Source organism: Hyperolius riggenbachi, chromosome 8, assembly GCF_040937935.1.
Source record: "Hyperolius riggenbachi isolate aHypRig1 chromosome 8, aHypRig1.pri, whole genome shotgun sequence".
Classification (NCBI taxonomy): Eukaryota; Metazoa; Chordata; class Amphibia; order Anura; family Hyperoliidae; genus Hyperolius; species Hyperolius riggenbachi.
In genome coordinates, this window is record NC_090653.1 from 210329680 (window position 1) to 210347586 (window position 17907).

Sequence of the window (17907 nt, forward strand, 5' to 3'; positions counted from 1 at the left end):
AAGGCACGCCCATGTGTGTATCTCAGCATCTTGCACCCCGTGTGACCCGCGCATTCCTCCTCCTCCTCCTTCATCACTTGCTTCCTTGCCTTCCTCTCCTCCCTCGTGAATTCCTGTCAAATGTGCGAGGTTTGTATTCTCCCTCCCGCCCTGCCATTGGCTGTCCAGCGTCCACGCGCTTCCTAGCTCAGCTAGAGGGGTGTCCCTGGATGTTGGCTCTTCCCACTATGTGACAGGCCCGCTATGCCTGCGCACTGCGCCATGGGCTGAGCCCTCGCCTGCTTGCTGCCTATTGGATACTGGGAGCTGTAGTTCTGTATGGAATACTTCGGAAGTAGGAATGTGTGCGCCGAACTACAACTCCTAGCGGCCTGTGCGGCTGGTTTGCGGCTCGGTGACCATGGCGTTGTGTGAGTGAGGGAGAGCTAACCGGGCACCGGACACCGGAGACAATGGGCTCCAGGGTGAAGTAAGTGTCCAGGGGAGCGTGGCTGGAGGGAGTCAGCTGCTGCAGTTTGCTGTCAGCTCACAGGAGCAATGGCCTCACACACATGTATGAAGCTGGGGACCTGTTCCCAATGTTTACACCCTCAGTAGTGAGCACAGCACAGGTTCTGTGTGCAGAGCATGCTCGTCTTGTAGCATGTCCTATAATAGAATACACAATGCTGTCCTGTAACAGGCACTGTACAGCCATGAGACATGTTACTGACCCCAGTGTTACTTGACACCTATTCACCATAGTTGCCAACTGTTCAGGCTTTTCAGGGACAGTGTTGGGCTGTGGAGATATGTCTGGAAGTATCACATTCCTGTGCTGTTGGGACTTAGGTGTCTTGACAATGAAGGCAAAGATGCCCCTTCCTCAACTGTTGCCAGAGACTGTAGGTATGCATAGTCTATGGGTGAGTTCAGCACCTGTCTTTTTGCCCTATTTAGATCTTTACAGGAGCTTTAGAGCTTTCCTAGTTTATGATTACAGAGTTCAGTCATATTTTTAACTGTCCCCTAGAGGAGCTCATAGTTTATACTCCATCTTGTCATGCAATGTTCCAATGTCTCTACCACAGTTAATTGGAAAACTGAGGGAAATGGAGGCTGCCATATATGTATATTCCTTTTAAAGGGATGGTCCAAGTTACTTAAAAACAAGAAGTCTACTTACCTGGGGCTTCCTCTAGTCCCTGGCAGCGGTCCTGCGCCATAGCTGTAGCTCTGCATCAAGCCGGTAGTCCGGGGTCCCCTCCAGTGCAGATGCTCGGAGCAGTGCTTTTCATCGCTGCAAGATTTGGGCGCAGCCAGCACCGCCATAGACTATAAAGCGTTTCTGTCTATAGCGGCGCTCAGTGAGTAACGTCGGTGCCGTCAGAAGACGGAGCAGAGGTTGCTTAAAAATCATAATAATTCGGCTTCCAGCAATCGCTGGAGGCCGAATCATTTCATTCCCCCACTATCCATGGCAGCCTGGAGGGGGAATATTTATTAATTTGGCCCGGACTTGTGCAGAAGCAGGACCAGCCATATAACAGCTGGATCCTGCGCCCAAGTCTACCGGCGCCGAATTCAAATGTACTCCAGATGCTGACCTAGCTAAGTGGGCATCTACTGCGCCTGTGTGAGAGCTGCTCACAGTCTCTCTGATGTCATCTGGAGTGTTCTGCACAGGTGCAGAACTACTGCGTCTGCGCAGTATACGCCAGGTGACGTCAGTGCGTCACAACCCTCGTGGGCACAAGCGTACTGTGCCTGATGCGATTGATGGCGGGAAGGTGAAGAAGAGTAGGAGTTGCCAGGGCTGGCTCTTAGTCGTCCGAAAACGAAACTAACTCGCAGCGGGGACTGGAGGACACTCGAGGAGCTGCGAGGGAACGGGACGGCTGCAGGGGGCTTGGGGAAGCCGCCCCAGGGTTAAGGTTCACTTTAATTACAGATCTTTTTCTTAAAGGATCACTAGCGCAAAAAAAAAAAATCCCCCATGAGGAGATGGAATAACCCAAAACCTGTTGGTTATTTCAGATTTTAACTGCCTACTTTTTCGCGATATTGGTCCTTTCATATATATATGTTGCTACTTAAAAAACAAACTAGGTACCACAGTAGACAATTCAAGGGTCCAATGTAGAAATGAATAAATTATTAGAAATTACAGCCACTTTCTTTTTTATATTTTAACCCTAAACAGTTGTATTTAAGCTTTCTTTCACATTTTCAGGGTCTTCTGACAACAGCATTCTTCAGTGATAGCTGAATAATATTTGGATAATACTGGGCTGCAGTTTCTTTAGCAAGATACTGCATAATATGATGGCGCTTTATAAATACAATAAATAAATAAGATGCTGAAGGGCACACTCTGCTCATCCTCCTGCAGATTGGGGTGGTCTGCATAGAGGCCATTCTCTCATTTGTATACTAATCACAGGAATAACATTTACAACTATTATTATTAATGATTTATAAAGCGCCAACATATGCCATGGCGCTGTATAAAGTAGGAAACGAACATGGGGTACATAATAATACAGACAATGGTATACACCAATATACAAAATACATAGTTGGTGACAAGATACGAAATCAATACAACATACAGAATTGGTAATGACCGTGATAAAAGTAACATGATGAATAAAATATACTCATCTAAAGGATTATTAGGAACACCAGTTAAATTTCTCATTAATGCAATTATCTAATCAACCAATCACATGGCAGTTGCTTCAATGCATTTAGTGGTTTGGTCCTGGTCAAGACAATCTCCTGAACTTCAAACTGTATGTCAGAATGGGAAAGAAAGGTGATTTAAGCAATTTTGAGCGTGGCATGGTTGTTGGTGCCAGATGGGCCGGTCTGAGTATTTCACAATCTGCTCAGTTACTGGGATTTGCACGCACAACCATTTATAGGGTTTACAAAGAATGGTGCGAAAAGGGAAAAACATCCAGTATACGGCAGTCCTGTAGGTGATAATGCCTTGTTGATGCTGGAGGTCAGAGGAGGATGGGCCGACTGATTCAAGCTGATAGAAGAACACCGTTGACTGAAATAACCACTCGTTACAACCGAGGTATGCAGCAAAGCATTTGTGAAGCCACAATATGCACAACCTTGAGGCGGATGGGCTACAACAGCAGAAGACCCCACCGGGTACCACTCATCTCCACTACAAATAGGAAAAAGAGGCTACAATTTTCACAAGCTCACCAAAATTGGACAGTTGAAGACTGGAAAAATGTTGCCTGGTCTGATGAGTCTCGATAGAGTCAGAATTTAGTGTAAACAGAATGAGAATGTGGATCCATCATGCCTTGTTACCACTGTGCAAGCTGGTGGTGTAATGGTGTGGGGGATGTTTACTTGGCACACTTTAGGTCCCTTAGTGCCAATTGGGCATTGTTTAAATGCCACGGGCTACTTGAGCATTGTTTCTGACCATGTCCATCCCTTCATGACCACCATGCACCCATCCTGTGATGGCTACTTCCAGCAGGATAATGCACCATGTCACAAAGCTCAAATATTTTCAAATTGATTTCTTGAACATGACAAAGAGTTCGCTATACTAAAATGGCCCCCACAGTCACCAGATCTCAACCCAATAGAGCATCTTTGGGATGTGATGGAACGGGAGTTTCGTGCCCTGGATGTGCATCCCACAAATCTCCATCAACTGCAAGATGCTATCCTACCATTGTGGGCCAACATTTCTAAAGAATGCTTTCAGCACCTTGTTGAATCAATGCCACATAGAATTAAAGAAAACCTGTACTGAAAAAAGTTCCCCTGGGGGGTACTCACCTCAGTAGTGGGAAGCCTCTGGGCCCTATCGAGGCTTCCCCCGTCCTCCTCCATCCCACGGCGGTCTCGCTGCAGCCCCCGGAACGCACAGGCGACAATTTGTCCTGTTGTGAAATATTTACCTTTTCTGGCTCCAGCGGGGGTGTTGTTGCGGCTCTTCTGATGGAGATAGGCGGAAAAAGCCGATCTCCGTTGGACACGCTCTACTGCGCAGGTGCAGGAGACTTGCGCCTGCGCAGTAGAGCGGCCCGACGGAGATCGGCTATTTTCACCTATCTCCGTGGGAAGAGCGGATACTGCGCTGGAGCCAAGAGGTAAATATTTACATCGCCGCTGCGCCGTGGGACCGAGGAGGACGGGGGAAGCCTCAATAGTATCTGGAGGCTTCCCCCACCCGAGGTGAGTACCCACCAGGGGAGGTTTTTTTTTTTTTTTCATTACAGATTTTCTTTAAGGCAGTTCTGAAAGCAAAAGGGGGTCAAACATCGTATTAGTATGGTGTTCCTAATAATCCTTTAGGTGAGTGTATATAATGAACTCCAAGACACAAGAGGGGAGAGAGCCCTGCCCTTGCAAGTTTACAATCTAAAGGAATAGGGGGAAACGAGGTGGGGTAGTATTAAATAAACTTATTATTATTGTTGTTGTAGTAAACACTTTTAAAGACCTAATGTAGCAATACGTGTTATGTTTTTTTTTGACTGGTATGGATTCCAGGATGTTTCATGTTTTTGATTTGGGAATAAGATTGCATTTAATATGCTTTATGTCAATTGCAGAACTTTTTCTTGAATCAGAATGTATTTCCATACTTGTTTACTCTATATGCAGTCTTGAGAGAATATTGGACCTTATAGGCTTAGCAATAAGGGTTCAACAGGTAAAAGTGCCTTGAAAAATAATTTTCAATCTAGCTTTTTTGGATTAGGTTTACTTAAATTAGTGAGAGCAGTAAGGTGAAATAAGAGGCTTTGACTGCCTGTATTTCTAATGGGTACACTTTTTTGCATTTTAGAATGTAATATAGCAACCTTATAGCATCTTTTTGTCAATGCTAAATGATTCTCTGCTTTAATATTTGACAGGACTTTGCTGAGCTAAAGCAACTACGGTAGAATCTCGTTATTGTAAACTTCTGGCTATAGTTAACCCAAGTCCCTAGGTCCTGACCATGCCTGTGTGAATAAACAATGGATGATGAATCCTGATATAGTAAACGTCTGATATAGTAAGCTACTTGGCCAGGTCGTTTGAGGTTTGCTATTAAGGGATTCTACTGTATCAGGATTTTTACAGTACACAGAATAAAGGGAACCTGACATAAGCTGCAGACATATGCATTCTGTTTTAAACAGTGTCAGTTGCCTGGCTGTCATGCTAAGAAATAGTAGCTAGTAAATGGAAAGAAATTTGAGATGCTCATTGTATTATTCACTTCTTCATTAATTTTTTAACTGTTAAAGAGAACCCGAGGTGGGTTTGAAGAATATTATCTGCATACAGAGGCTGGATCTGCCTATACAGCCCAGCCTCTGTTGCTATCCCAAACCTCCCTAAGGTCCCCCTGTACTCTGCAATCCCTCATAAATCACAGCCACGCTGCTGACAATCAGCTTGTCAGAGCTGGCTGTGTTTATCTCTATAGTGTCAGTCTGCTGCTCTCCCCGCCTCCTGCAGAACTCCAGTCCCCGCCTGCATCCCTTCCCTCCCTGCTGATTGGAGGGAAGGGACAGGGGCAGGGACCGGAGCTATGCAAGAGGCGGGGGAGCAGCTGAGACTGACACTACAGATGTAAACACAGCCTCACAGCACGGCTGTGATTTATGAGGGATTGCAGAGTGCAGGGGGACCTTAGTGGGGTTTGGGATAGCAACAGAGGCTGGGCTGTATAGGCAGATCCAGTCTCTGTATGCAGATAACATTCTTTAAACACACCTCGGGTTCTCTTTAACCTGCACAATAGTGCAACATTTTCATTTCTAATATGACTGCAAGTGATATTTATTACTGTGTGTTCTGATGGTATCTGCTGTAGTGCTTTATGGAGCATCATATCATCTACAGTCATGTGGAAAAGTTTGTTAGCCCGCATCATAATTCACTCTTCTGTGATCAAAAAAATAATGGTAGCATGTCTTTCATTTTCTAGTAACATCTGTGTACTGAGGTGTTTTTTGAACAAAGTTTCCTTGTTTTTTTTAATTGAAACAGTTTTTAGTTATTTGACATTAAATCAAATATGAAAAACTGTGCAAAAATGTGGGTACTCATGTAATTTTGCACACCACATTGTTTGGATTAGCTCTTTAGAGCAAAAAAACAAAAACAAAGCTACATACTCACCTGGAGAGGAAAGACTCTGGCTCCTATAAAGCCTCCTCGATCCTCTCACGGTATCCTCCTTCCAGCTTTGTTCAAATCCCCCCCCCCCCCCCCTCCGCAAGCTCTTGGAAACACTTGTGGCTGTGAGTGTTTCTGAAAATGTGTGGCTCCATGCTGCATATGCGCGAGCTGGCACAAACTCGCACATGCCCAGTACGAAGCCACCAGTCATTCCGAAGTCTACAAGGGTCCCCAAAGCCATATTGGACCACCTGGACGGTGCTAGAATGAGGACACTGAGAGAAGACTGGAAAGGCTCAATAGGATGCAGAGCCGTCCCTCTCCATAGGTGACTTTTTTTTTTAGAATTGCTTTATGCCTTTAACTTCATAGACAGGTGTGTCCAATCATGAAAAAGGGTATGTAAGTTGGCCAATTGCAAGTTGTGCTTCTCTTAATGCTCCATCGAGGAGTGACCGCATGGTATCCTCAATGCAACCCTCAAAAGATCTGGAACAAAGATTGTCCAGAATCATGATTTAGGGTAAAGTTACAAAAATCATCGAGGTTTAAACTGTCAATGTCAAATGCAATGAACTTTAGTTAGGAAATGGAAGGCCACAGGCACAGTTGCTGCTAAACTTTGGTCTGGCAGGCCAAAAAATATACAGGAGTGGCATATGCGGAGGATTGTGAGAATGGTTACAGACAATACAGAGATCACCTCAAAAGACATGCTAGAACATCTTGCTGCAGATGATGTATCTGTACATCATTCTACAATTCACACTAAAAACATCTGTATTGCAGTGTGGTGAGAAAGAAGCCCTATCTGCAATCATGACACAAACCATTGTTTTATGCAAAATCTCATTCAGCCAAGACATATTTATTTTGGAACAAAGTGTTTTGGACAAAACTAATGGTGTGTACACACTTAATGAAAGATCTTAGACCAATATTTACCACCTTCCTTGTAGTATGAGAGCATTCTCTACACAGTCTATTCTATTGAGCTGAACTCATCAGATAAAAATCTTTGCAAGATGCTGCACACAAAAATGCTGTACACTGTAACGATCGGTGTCAACACGCAGAGAGAATCTGATTATTGGCAATCTGCAGAATCACCAGTAATACAGATATACACCAGATTATGGATGATCTGCAGAATCTCCAATAATCCAGGTATGTCTAACCTCTGGACACCTGAGATATGAGTGTATGGAATAACAGTAATACTTTGAGCGAGAACCACCAGAGGAACTGGAGGTAGGACGATGAAGGGAATTCACCCCAGACTGGGTGAATCCCTATAGGCCAAAGGCTCCCCAGGAGAGGGGCCTGGGCTAGGTTGCAGGATGCCCTGCTGCTAAATGAGCAAACTTGCCCTACTGGATAAGAGATTCTGGCTCTCTACACCCTAGTGACGGGCTAAGGTAGTGCAGAAACACAATGCTAGTCTTGGGTGTGAGGTTAGTAGTTACAGCACCCTGGAACTAGCATACATAACACTGATACAGTTTCCTAGTCTTGGGTGTGAGGTCCGTAGTCACAACACCCTGGAACTAGTCTACAGCATAACATAACATGACATGCGAGAGAATCTAGCTCAGTGTGATTTCCCAGGTCCGTCCTGGTTCTAACACACTGTAGGATCTGACTGAGGTCTGAGTGCTAACACATAAAGCATTTGCAACGGCAGACAACGTGAGACTGAGGGACGAGTGGTTATATAGTGCAGCGCTAATCAGCGCCGCCCAGTCCCTTCCAGCCAATCCGCATTCATCCTCGGATCAGCTGACCAAGGGAGTCAGCTGATCCATCTCTGCTTCCCATAAAGCTTCTGCCTCTCCGCGCGCGCGTGTGTTCCTAAGCCTATGTGCACAGGAAGGCTGAACCAGATCAGACACATGTCGCCGCGCGTAAACCGCCGGACTAGATGTGGAAACAGCCGCCACGCCGTGGGAGCACGCGGCGGCTATTCCGCAGTCCTTCACATACACATTCAAAGGATCAGTATCTGCAAAATATCTGTTCCTGCAAAAGATCCGTTCCTGCAAAATGCATTCATAGTCTATGATATCTGCAGATCCTCATACACACCTTGTTTAACAGACATTCATCTGCATATCTGACAACCATCTGCAGATCTGAAGATCCATCCTGGTGGATCTGATCTGCAGATGAATGTCTGTTAAACAAGGTGTGTATGAGGATCTGCAGATATCAAAGACTATGAATGCATTTTGCAGGAATGGGTCTTTTGCAGGAACAGATCTTTTGCAGATACTGATCTTTTGAATGTGTACAGCATCTTTGTGTGCAGCAATAGGGATGCTCACAGCTTTCCGCAGAATTGTGTTTTCCGCAATTCCGGGCGGAAATGGGTGATTCCGTTCTGTTGGGTCGGAACGAAATTGATTTTTCAATCCGGCGGAGTTCCAGAATTGCATGTGAAATTCCGCCGGTATGGTTTTCAGTCAGAATTCAGGAGAGAGAGAGAGAGAGAGCGATAGATATCTGGGGTTTTCTTCGGACAACTGTTGAACACAAAAGGCAAGGCCATCCCTGGGTGGACTTGAACCACCAACCTTTCAGTTAACAGCCAAACATGCTAACCAATTGCACCACAGAGACTGTGCACACAGTTGTTGCTAAACGATTTTATGTGGCTGCATGTGTGTCTTGTGGAGGGAGGAAAAAAGTCTGCTCCAAGAAGTTTAACGCCACTTTAAACAAACTGTATATATCAAATTTCTACATATATTTCTATGATCCTTTCATGATGACAAAGGCCAGAAAGAAGTAGTCAAAGGAGTGCCCGTTTTTCCGTACGGCTAAGGGGTCTCGCTGACTTTTTCCTACAACGAAGTGTCTGCTGTATGGCAGCAGAGTGGCGCAGCAGAAGCGTGCTGGGCCCATAACCCAGAGGTTGATAGATTGAAACCATCCTCTGCTGGGTGTACTTTGGTGTTTACACCTTGCTTTACCACATGGGCCAATCGGTGGCCATAGCCCCGTAAGAGAAAGTGTCATTAGGGCTTTACTGTAAAAGATAGTAGTGTAACAATTTCAACTAATGTACCCTTCTTAAACTTGAAGGTTATATAAAAACGTAAGCAGAGTGGCGCAGCGGAAGCGTGCTGGGCCCATAACCCAGAGGTCGATGGATCAAAACCATCCTCTGCTAGGCATGATTTCATTTTTGCACCTCGCTTTATCGCATAGGCAAAACGGTTTCCATAGCCCTGTAAGAGAAAGTGTAATAAGGGCCCTGCCGTAACATAGATATTAGGGTAGCTAAGACTACTCCTGGGCCTTTCTTGTAGTTAAAGAGATGGGTAAACTGTGACACCACACTTGGAAAAAAAAACAAAAACCGCAAACCGAGAAGCTTCCCCATATTGGAGCATTGGATTTGGTAAAGTCTTAAGCCAATGTGATGTAAGACACAAGTAAGCTTTAGGTTAGCAGGAATGGTTGCATCGCCACCTAGCTTTTCATGCTTCCCATCCTTGCCCTGGAATCTTCCAGACTTCAAATTGCTGTCCTTTGCCGTGTGTGTTACACCAGCATCATCCAGGGGGGGCACATGATCTTTCTGAAGTCTGGAATTGAAGCCTGTAAGCAGTATCACCATGTGTCCCACTGCTTTCATCTAGCAAGTTAGGCAAATAAGCAAGCTCATTTTTCTCTTGGTTATATCACAATGGTACATGCTAGGCCAGCTTCAGCATGTAGTGTTGGTGGTATAGTGGTGAGCGTAGCTGCCTTCCAAGCAGTTGAACTGGGTTTGATTCCTGGCCAATGCATGTGAGCTTGCTTTTGGCATCCTACAAATCATTGGAAGACAAGGCTAGGACAAGATCCATAAACAGGGCATACCCCCATCTGCTGACGGGGGAGAGAGAGAGAATTTTACCGCCGGAAAGGAATTCCGTGGAATTTGGAAACATTCCGACTGTAGTGGTTACAGAATTTTGCGCTGGTGTAATTCCGGCGGAACGGAAATTGTACTTTCCGATTATCCCTATGCAGCATCTTGCAAAGATTTTTATCTAATGAGGAGTTCAGCTCAATAGAATAGACTGTGTAGAGTATGGCTCTCATACTACATGGAAGGAGGTAAAATTGGTCTAATACCTTTCATTAATCTTTCAAGTGTGTTCACACCATTAGTTATTTGGTGATAACAAGAAGCACTTTGCATGGCGGAAGAAGAACTCTGCATTCCAAGAAGAACACTTGCTACCTACTATCAAATTTGGTGGAGGCTGTATCAGGCTGTGTGGCTAATTCAGAGAATGGGACCCTTGTTAAAGTCGAGAGTTTGGTAAATTCAGCCCAATATCAACAAATTCTGCAGGATTATGTTTAAGCATCAGTCATGACCTAAAACACAAGTTGATATCTACAAAGGCATTCACACAGAGGAGGAAGTACGAAAGTTTTGGAATGGCCGTTACAGTTCCCTGACTTGAATATCATCAAAAATCTATGGGATGATTTAAAGTAAGGTGTTCATGCTCGGCAGCCATCAAATGTAAAATGAACTGGAAACATTGTATCAAAAAATGGTCAAAAACACCTCCATCCAGTATCCACACACTCGTCAAAGGCTGTAGGAGGCATCTAGAGGCTGTTATATTTGCAAAAGGAGGCTCAACTAAGTATTTCATCCCTCTGTTGGGGTGCCCTAATGTATGCACCTGTCTAATTTTTTATGATGCATATTACATGATATTTTCAGTTAATACATTTAATTTCACTGAAGAAATACTATCGCTATATGGCATGACATACCGTGTATTAAAAGGAAGTTGCTACTTTGAAAGCTCAGTGATACACGAAAAAAATAGTTTTCCAAACTTTTTCACATGACTGTAGTATAAAATTGAACAAATAATTAGAAGCCTGGCTTGCTTTGTTTCAGGGACTCTAAGCATATCGGTATTGTGCATTATTGGATTTTTTAACCTGGTCTATTAGGACTTGTTTTTAAAAGGTGATGCATGTCTAGGAGAAAAACAAAAGTTTGCTTTCTTAAAACAGAAACAATTTGCGATAATTCAGGTTGGAGTGAGCTTGAGATGTCTCCCAGGGCATCACTGCTGAATATGTCTAGGAGAAGCTATAGAACTAGATTTGTAGTGAGTCAGGACATTGCCTCAGCATGTACTTTAACAGTAGTGCTCAATTCAATCAAGCTCTCCTGTAGATCATTTTAGAAAGGGAAGTGGTAAGTGTATGCAACAGTTTTGGCATATTGTGAGGGGCAAAGTGGCAAAGTAATGTGGTAAGGTTTTATGGATTTGTTTGGTGTGGCTGCCCTCCCGAAAACAGTATTCTGCCGAAAACAGTATTCTGCCGAGACTGATGGTCATCTGTAGAGACAAAATATGTATTATCTGCACCACGTTATTATCTCCTTACAAAGTTAGACAAGTGGATAGTTGAATGATGGGAAAGAGAAACTTACGCAGTGTTCTCCCCAGGCGCATTTAGCCGGGTGCTCCACCAGGCTAGTTTTGATCAGCACCCGGCTGTCATCGGCTCACCACCTCCTCTGCTGTAATCAGAACTGTGCAGAGAAGCGCTGGCCCTGCATTCTCTCATCTCGCCTCACCCAGCTACTTTTTCATGCCACCCGGCTGGAAAAAAAATTGTGGGAGAACACTGTTACGTATTATCCCGTCTGGAAAGTTTGGCAGCTTTTTGTTAAAGTTCTGTTTGCTCAACCATGATGATCTAAAACTGAAAGCACCGGGTCCCGAGTCGGTATGATGCTCAGTTCCCAAGTTATGGGCTTTGAAGGAGGGGTGTCCCCTGAACTTGGCTGCAGAAAGTGCAATTACAGTATGGGACGAACTGCAGAAAGTCCAATTACAGTACGGGACGAATCCAACATAAGTAGCACACCCAGTAGGTCGTCTTCTTCCTTCGCAGCATAAATCTGTGTCTTCAAAACTTATGTCAAGTACCCTAGGTCTCTCATTACAGATGAAGGAGCAACGCAGCTATGCACCCTAGTCTCCTCTCTGTCTCAATTGCATGGGCAGGAGACTCCATTCCACTGTGCTCTCTGCAGCAAAGTGCAGGGGACACCCGTTCCCCTAACACCCTCTAACTTTGGAATAGGGCATCGCATTGACTTGGGACCCAGTGCAAAGGAAAGCTGGGACTTTCAGCTTTCCAAAAATGGTTAGATCTGGCTAGCGGATCAAACAGAACTTTAACAAAAAGCTTCCAAACTCTCCAGATAGGATAACACGTAAGCACCCACAAAAGAAGGGACTCTGTCAGATGCGCTTGGCTTTTACACAGACCTACACTAGCTTTGTTACGTTTATTGCCTGATGAAGCTGTATTAGACATGCGAAACGCGTTGCATTGTGGAGTGTTGAAATAAAATTTGTTGACCATAAATCAATATAATTGTGTGTCTACTTGGAGAAGGTAAATCCCCCAATACCTCCCTTTTTAATTTTTTTTTTTTTAACATATTTTATCCTGTTTTGGTGCCTCTGCTACCGACCTAAGACGATGGGGAAGAGCAGGTCAGTTTACAGACTAGCACCAAGCAGACATTTAAAAGTCCCTAATCAACCAACCCATTGAACTCCATGAACAATTAAATCCCAGCTAAAGATTTGAACAAGGCAAATTCTGAAACCAATCATGTTGGTTGTTGTAAATTGTAAGGCTGCGTTCACACTCACTACTTATGTCGCCTATCGGGGATCAGGACCTGACCCTCAAGGGCGACGACATCGCTGGGCCAGGCTGCACACGTGTGTCAGCTGTGTAGCTGATGACACACTGTGTTGCTATGCTTGGGGTGGCAGAGGGACGATGAGCGGTGCATGAGTGACGTCATGCGACAGACGGGGGTGCGGCACAAGCAATGGATTCAGCGTTGCTGCCGGGGTTTGAGTACATCCGCTTGGCAGATCCCTTGTGGGTTGGGGGTTGCTGGCTGCTTTATACTCGCCTAATTGTGGGCTGAGGCAGTTGTTATCGACTGCCTCAGCCGACTGAAGTCTGGCATGTGTACAACCTAACACCCTGGACTGACTTCAAAAGTATTAGTGAGGAAGAGATCTCAGACATCCTCCGCCGCCTCCGCCAGACAACCTGCGACCTGGACCAACTAAACATATGCTGAAATGTCCTGACCTGCTTGGCCCAGCATTTCACAAAATAGTAAATTGCTCTCTGCAAGCAGGGAGGTTTCCTACGTCCTTTAAAAGAAGGAATCATCAAGCCCCTTCTTAAAAAACCTTCCATGGATCCAGATGCAATGAGCAGCTACAGACCTGTCTCCAACCTCCCCTTCTTAGGTAAAGTTATTGAAAAGGCTGTCTATCTGCTACTTGAAACCAGGCTGTCAGTAAACAACATCCTGGACCCTCTACAATCTGGCTTTAAGAAACACCACAGCTGTGAAACAGCCCTCATCCAAGTCTGCAACGACCTGCTTATGGCAAGGGACAGAGGGGAATGCTCCATCCTAATCCTGTTGGATCTCTCAGCGGCTTTTGATACAGTTGACCATGAAATCTTGCTTAACAGACTGCAGGAGTACTGTGGCATCAGTGGATCAGTCCTCCAGTGGTTCAGATCATTCCTGACTGACAGAACACAGAGAGTATCCCTAGGACCTATAATGTCCAAACCTGCACCTCTACAATTCGGAGTGCCACAAGGATCAATCCTATCCCCTCTGCTGTTTGCAATCTACATGTTGCCACTCGGTACACTTATCCAACGACATGGCCTGACGTACCACTGCTACGCCGATGACACACAGCTATACCTGTCCTTCAAACCTGGTGGAACAGACCCTACTCCAAAAATAAACTCTTGCTTAGCTGAGCTACAGGCATGGATGAATGATAACTGGTTGAAACTGAATGCTGACAGAACTGAGGTCCTCTTTGTCCAAAGCCGGTGCTCGCCATCAAGGCAGCTCTATCCTAAAGCAACGCCAATCAGGATTGGGAATTCGGACATAAACAGCTCCAACCTTGTACGCAGCCTTGGCGTACTAATCGATGGGGATTTAAGTTTCAGAAACCAAATTTCATCTGTGGTTAAGTCTTCCTACTTTCGTCTGGAGAACATTGCAAAGATTGAACGTCTGGTTCCCCCGGAGGATCTTCCGGCCCTGGTTCGCGCCTTCATCGCGTCGCGGCTGGATTGCTGCAGTGCCCTTTGTACTGGCCTCCCCAAAAAGGACCTGCGTCGCCTGCAATTAGTGCAGAATGCTGCTGCCAGATTGCTAACAGACCGGCCTCGCCACTGTCGCATTGCACCGACCCTTCGCTCGCTGCGCTGGCTGCCAGTGGAGTGGAGGGTGCTCTTCGGGATTGGACTGCTCACATTCAGGTCCCTGCACAATTTGGGCCCTGGATACATGGGGGACTTGCTGGGGCTTCACCTCGCCTCTCACGGCCTTAGATCAGCTAGTTCTATGGACTTGGTCACTCCCAGAGTGCACCTCAAAAAATCTGGAGATAGAGCCTTCTGTTGTGCTGCCCCTGCTCTTTGGTGCTCCCTGCCGCACCCGGTGGGGACGGTGCCATCCCTGGAGCTATTCGGGTCCAGACTGAAGGGCCGCCTGTTTGGCCTGGCATTTCCGGACTTATAAAATTCTTCCTCTGTACCACAATGGTCTGAGCCATGCTTATGCGCTTTGAGTCCTATGGGAGAAAAGCGCTCTACAAATGTTATTTGTTGTTGTTGATGTGTACGAGGATACATCCAAGGAGATTAAGAAACAATCCACCTACCTGGGGCTTCCTCCAGCCCCTGGCAGCCATCCTCTGCCCTCGCTGCAACTCCTGTGGCTCCTGGTCTCCTCCGCTGCAAATGCTGACCTTGCCAGGTCAGCTTCCAGGTCGGCTTCTTCTGCGCTCCAGCGTGTGGCTCACGTAGTCGTGCTGACGTCATTCGAACTGTACTGCGCAGGCGCAGAACGACTGTTTTTTTCTATTTGTTTTCTAATCTCCTTGGACATAACTTTTAAGAAATACCTTTTGGAGATGAACTCTTCACTTTAGAAATGTATTGTGAAGCTTCATTTGTCTGCAGTTTTGCACTTATTCATTTCATACAGTCATGAGGCCTCTCTATGCTGTTATTTTGTTTTAGCAGAGTTGAGGTCTTAAGTAACTGATTACTGTACTTACTGCTTAACCCTAGCTATACTTCAGTGCTTAAACTTGTTTCAGAGTTCCATGTCCTAATTGTCTAGAACACCAGACTGCTGACTTGTGAGGAAAAGCTGTTTTGTTTCCTGGTTGTACTTCACTAAACTAGTGGCAGATAAATTAACTTGGAGATCAGGCAGGATTCCCTGGAATTCAGGAGGAAGCAGGATGTTTTCTGTGCTTAAGAGATAGCTGAACAGCATAATCTGAAAATAAAACTCATCTAGAGTTCCCAAACCTCTGTTTTTAAAATAATGTCAGGGGCTGTTATGGCTTTTTCTTTTACTATCTGTTGACGTCTGACATTTATGGCTATAATGGAAGTCTAAGGCTAGGTTCTGACGAGACAGTGCGGGAAAACATGCACATTGTATTGTATGCTTATTGTTTGGACATTTTATGCATTTACATTAAAATGTGCAAGTTTCCACATTTTCTAGTTTGTGAAAATAGCATTTAAATGTGAAGAAGCCTATTGATTAACAATGGCTGTAAGGTCAAGTGTGATTTTGTATGCAGGGGAACCACGTGAAAATCAGTCAAGTGTGAAACAAGTAGTGCAGAGCTCTAATTGAGACATTTGGGCCCCCACCTGCGGCAGCATTTGCGATTCCCGTAATTCTGTAATCACTACTGGTTTCTGCATTGCTGAAATACTGTGTTTTTACCTGTGATTCTGGAACGATTGCTGTTTTACCCTTTGTACAGGACATCAGGACAGAAGATATATCTCACCATTATTTGGTCACTGGCCCCTTTAAGTAACCTGTGTACCTGGAAAGGAGTGTATGAGGCAAATGTTTTTTTCTTTAAAATTTTTAGGGCCCAGACTCTGAAATGGGAGGGAAGGAACAGGATAGGGCTTTCCATTCCGCCCAGGTACACACCTGATTTTGGATTGCAGCAGACTACGTAGGAGACACAGGTGCAGTATCAGGAAAAGGAAGTTGTTATGCATGCAGCAGGTGTGCTGCTAATCCCTTTGCATGTGGAAGCACTAGATATGCTGTGTGAGATCTGTGGTTAAAGTGAACCTCCGGACTAAAAATTGACTCAGCAGCACTGAAAAGGCCTGGTGTTTAACAGTTTCACAGCATCAGAACTTTGTTTCTCTTATCCAAGCCTCATTTTTAGCTGCACAGAAGAAAACTGCCCGGGCTTTTTCCCCCTGATGCTGTGCAAAGCATGATGGGATTTCTCATGTTGTTGCTCTCGTTCTGCTGTTTTGGTGCAATTTTTTTTTTACATTTTGAATTTGACATTTGAAGCCTAGCGTGTGCAGCTGGGAGGGGTTATCAGGACACAGGACAGTTGGAACTGTGTCTCCTGCTCCTTGTCACCTCCTTTCAACCAAAAAGATGGCTGCCCCCATGAATCACAATCATTTGCCTGTTCTTTTAAAACAGGGTGGGTAAAAAATTATATTACCTATCTATTCTAATTAACATAACTAATGTAACTTAATGTCAGTATGTTTGTTTAGGCTGAAGTTCCCCTTTAAACAAGTCTGGATTGTGGAACCCAGGACTAAAAGCCAGGCCAAATAGAACTGCTGTGGCCTATGGACTTTTTGTAAATACTAAGGACTCTGGCTGCTGGAGTAAGCTGTTTGCTTTATTCTGGTTATTTTGATGCTGAAGGAAACTGTTTGCAATTTTATATAGAAATTCATTGAGACTGTGCATGCAGGCTTCTATTCCCCACTCAACATTACACCTTATTGTCGGAAATGCAATTGCTGTCTGTCTAGCACCAGTACCAATCTGATAGGAGGTGAATCCGTTGCCGGTCAGAAAGAGGCCTAACTGTTTAAGGATTGCGGAACAACTCATCTGAGTTCCCCTTAATCCTTACTGGGAAATTCGCTTTGATAGAAGAGTGCTTTGGATTACAAGCATGTTCTGGAACAAATTATGCATGTACACAAAAAATTACAGCGGGTTTCTGCGGATAATCCTTTATTTTTTCCCCCGCAGTTTCTGTTCATCATCCACAGTCAGCCGACTGTGGGCAATGGAATTCACACGTGATGTGTGATGTTATGCTGCAAGTCAATCCTTGGTGAGGGTTCTCCCTCTGGTGTTGTGATCAGATGACTAATTCCACACAGGTGCACTGTATGATCCCACTGAAAATAGAAAGTAAAAAAGAAACAGTGCTAACTGTGTGTACTACAGGTGGCATGGGTGCATGGACGGGTCTCACCTGGTTTTGGTGGGCTGTTAGGTTAGGGATCAGCCGTTAAGTGTGTCCCTCTGGTGATATATTTTTGCATTAGATGTGAACAAGTTCATTGATTAACATGGGCTGTCACATGTGGTGTGATTCTGCATGCAAGGAAACTGGGATTACACTTCAGGACAGCAGTGCCAGATAACAGTGTGCTGTAAAAGTGGCGCAATGAAAAATGGGTGCGAAATATTGCTGGTAGTAGAATATGAGTAATTTCACAAATATTTCTTCTATCTTTGCTATGGATAGTAGAATATTGGTAATGGCACTGATATTCTGCTATCAACCTATGTTATCATATACTTCACTCTAACCTTCCCTGCATTTATGCCTAACACTA

The 17907-nt window shown here is 44.8% G+C and overlaps 1 protein-coding gene across 5 annotated transcripts in view; it reads left to right on the forward strand.

Moving 5' to 3' along the window:
- The first annotated feature begins 305 nt into the window (after nt 1–305).
- The window catches only part of DENND1A (DENN domain containing 1A), a 1229671-nt gene continuing 1212069 nt past the window's right edge, over nt 306–17907 (forward strand). For 2 of the 5 annotated variants that reach the window (XM_068248143.1, XM_068248144.1), the window contains exon 1: nt 306–469. In XM_068248143.1, coding sequence (XP_068104244.1) covers nt 453–469 — 17 coding nt within the window. In that variant the 5' untranslated portion in view covers nt 306–452. The remainder of the gene's footprint in view (nt 470–17907) is intronic. The other 3 variants (XM_068248146.1, XM_068248145.1, XM_068248147.1) reach the window with 2 other exon arrangements.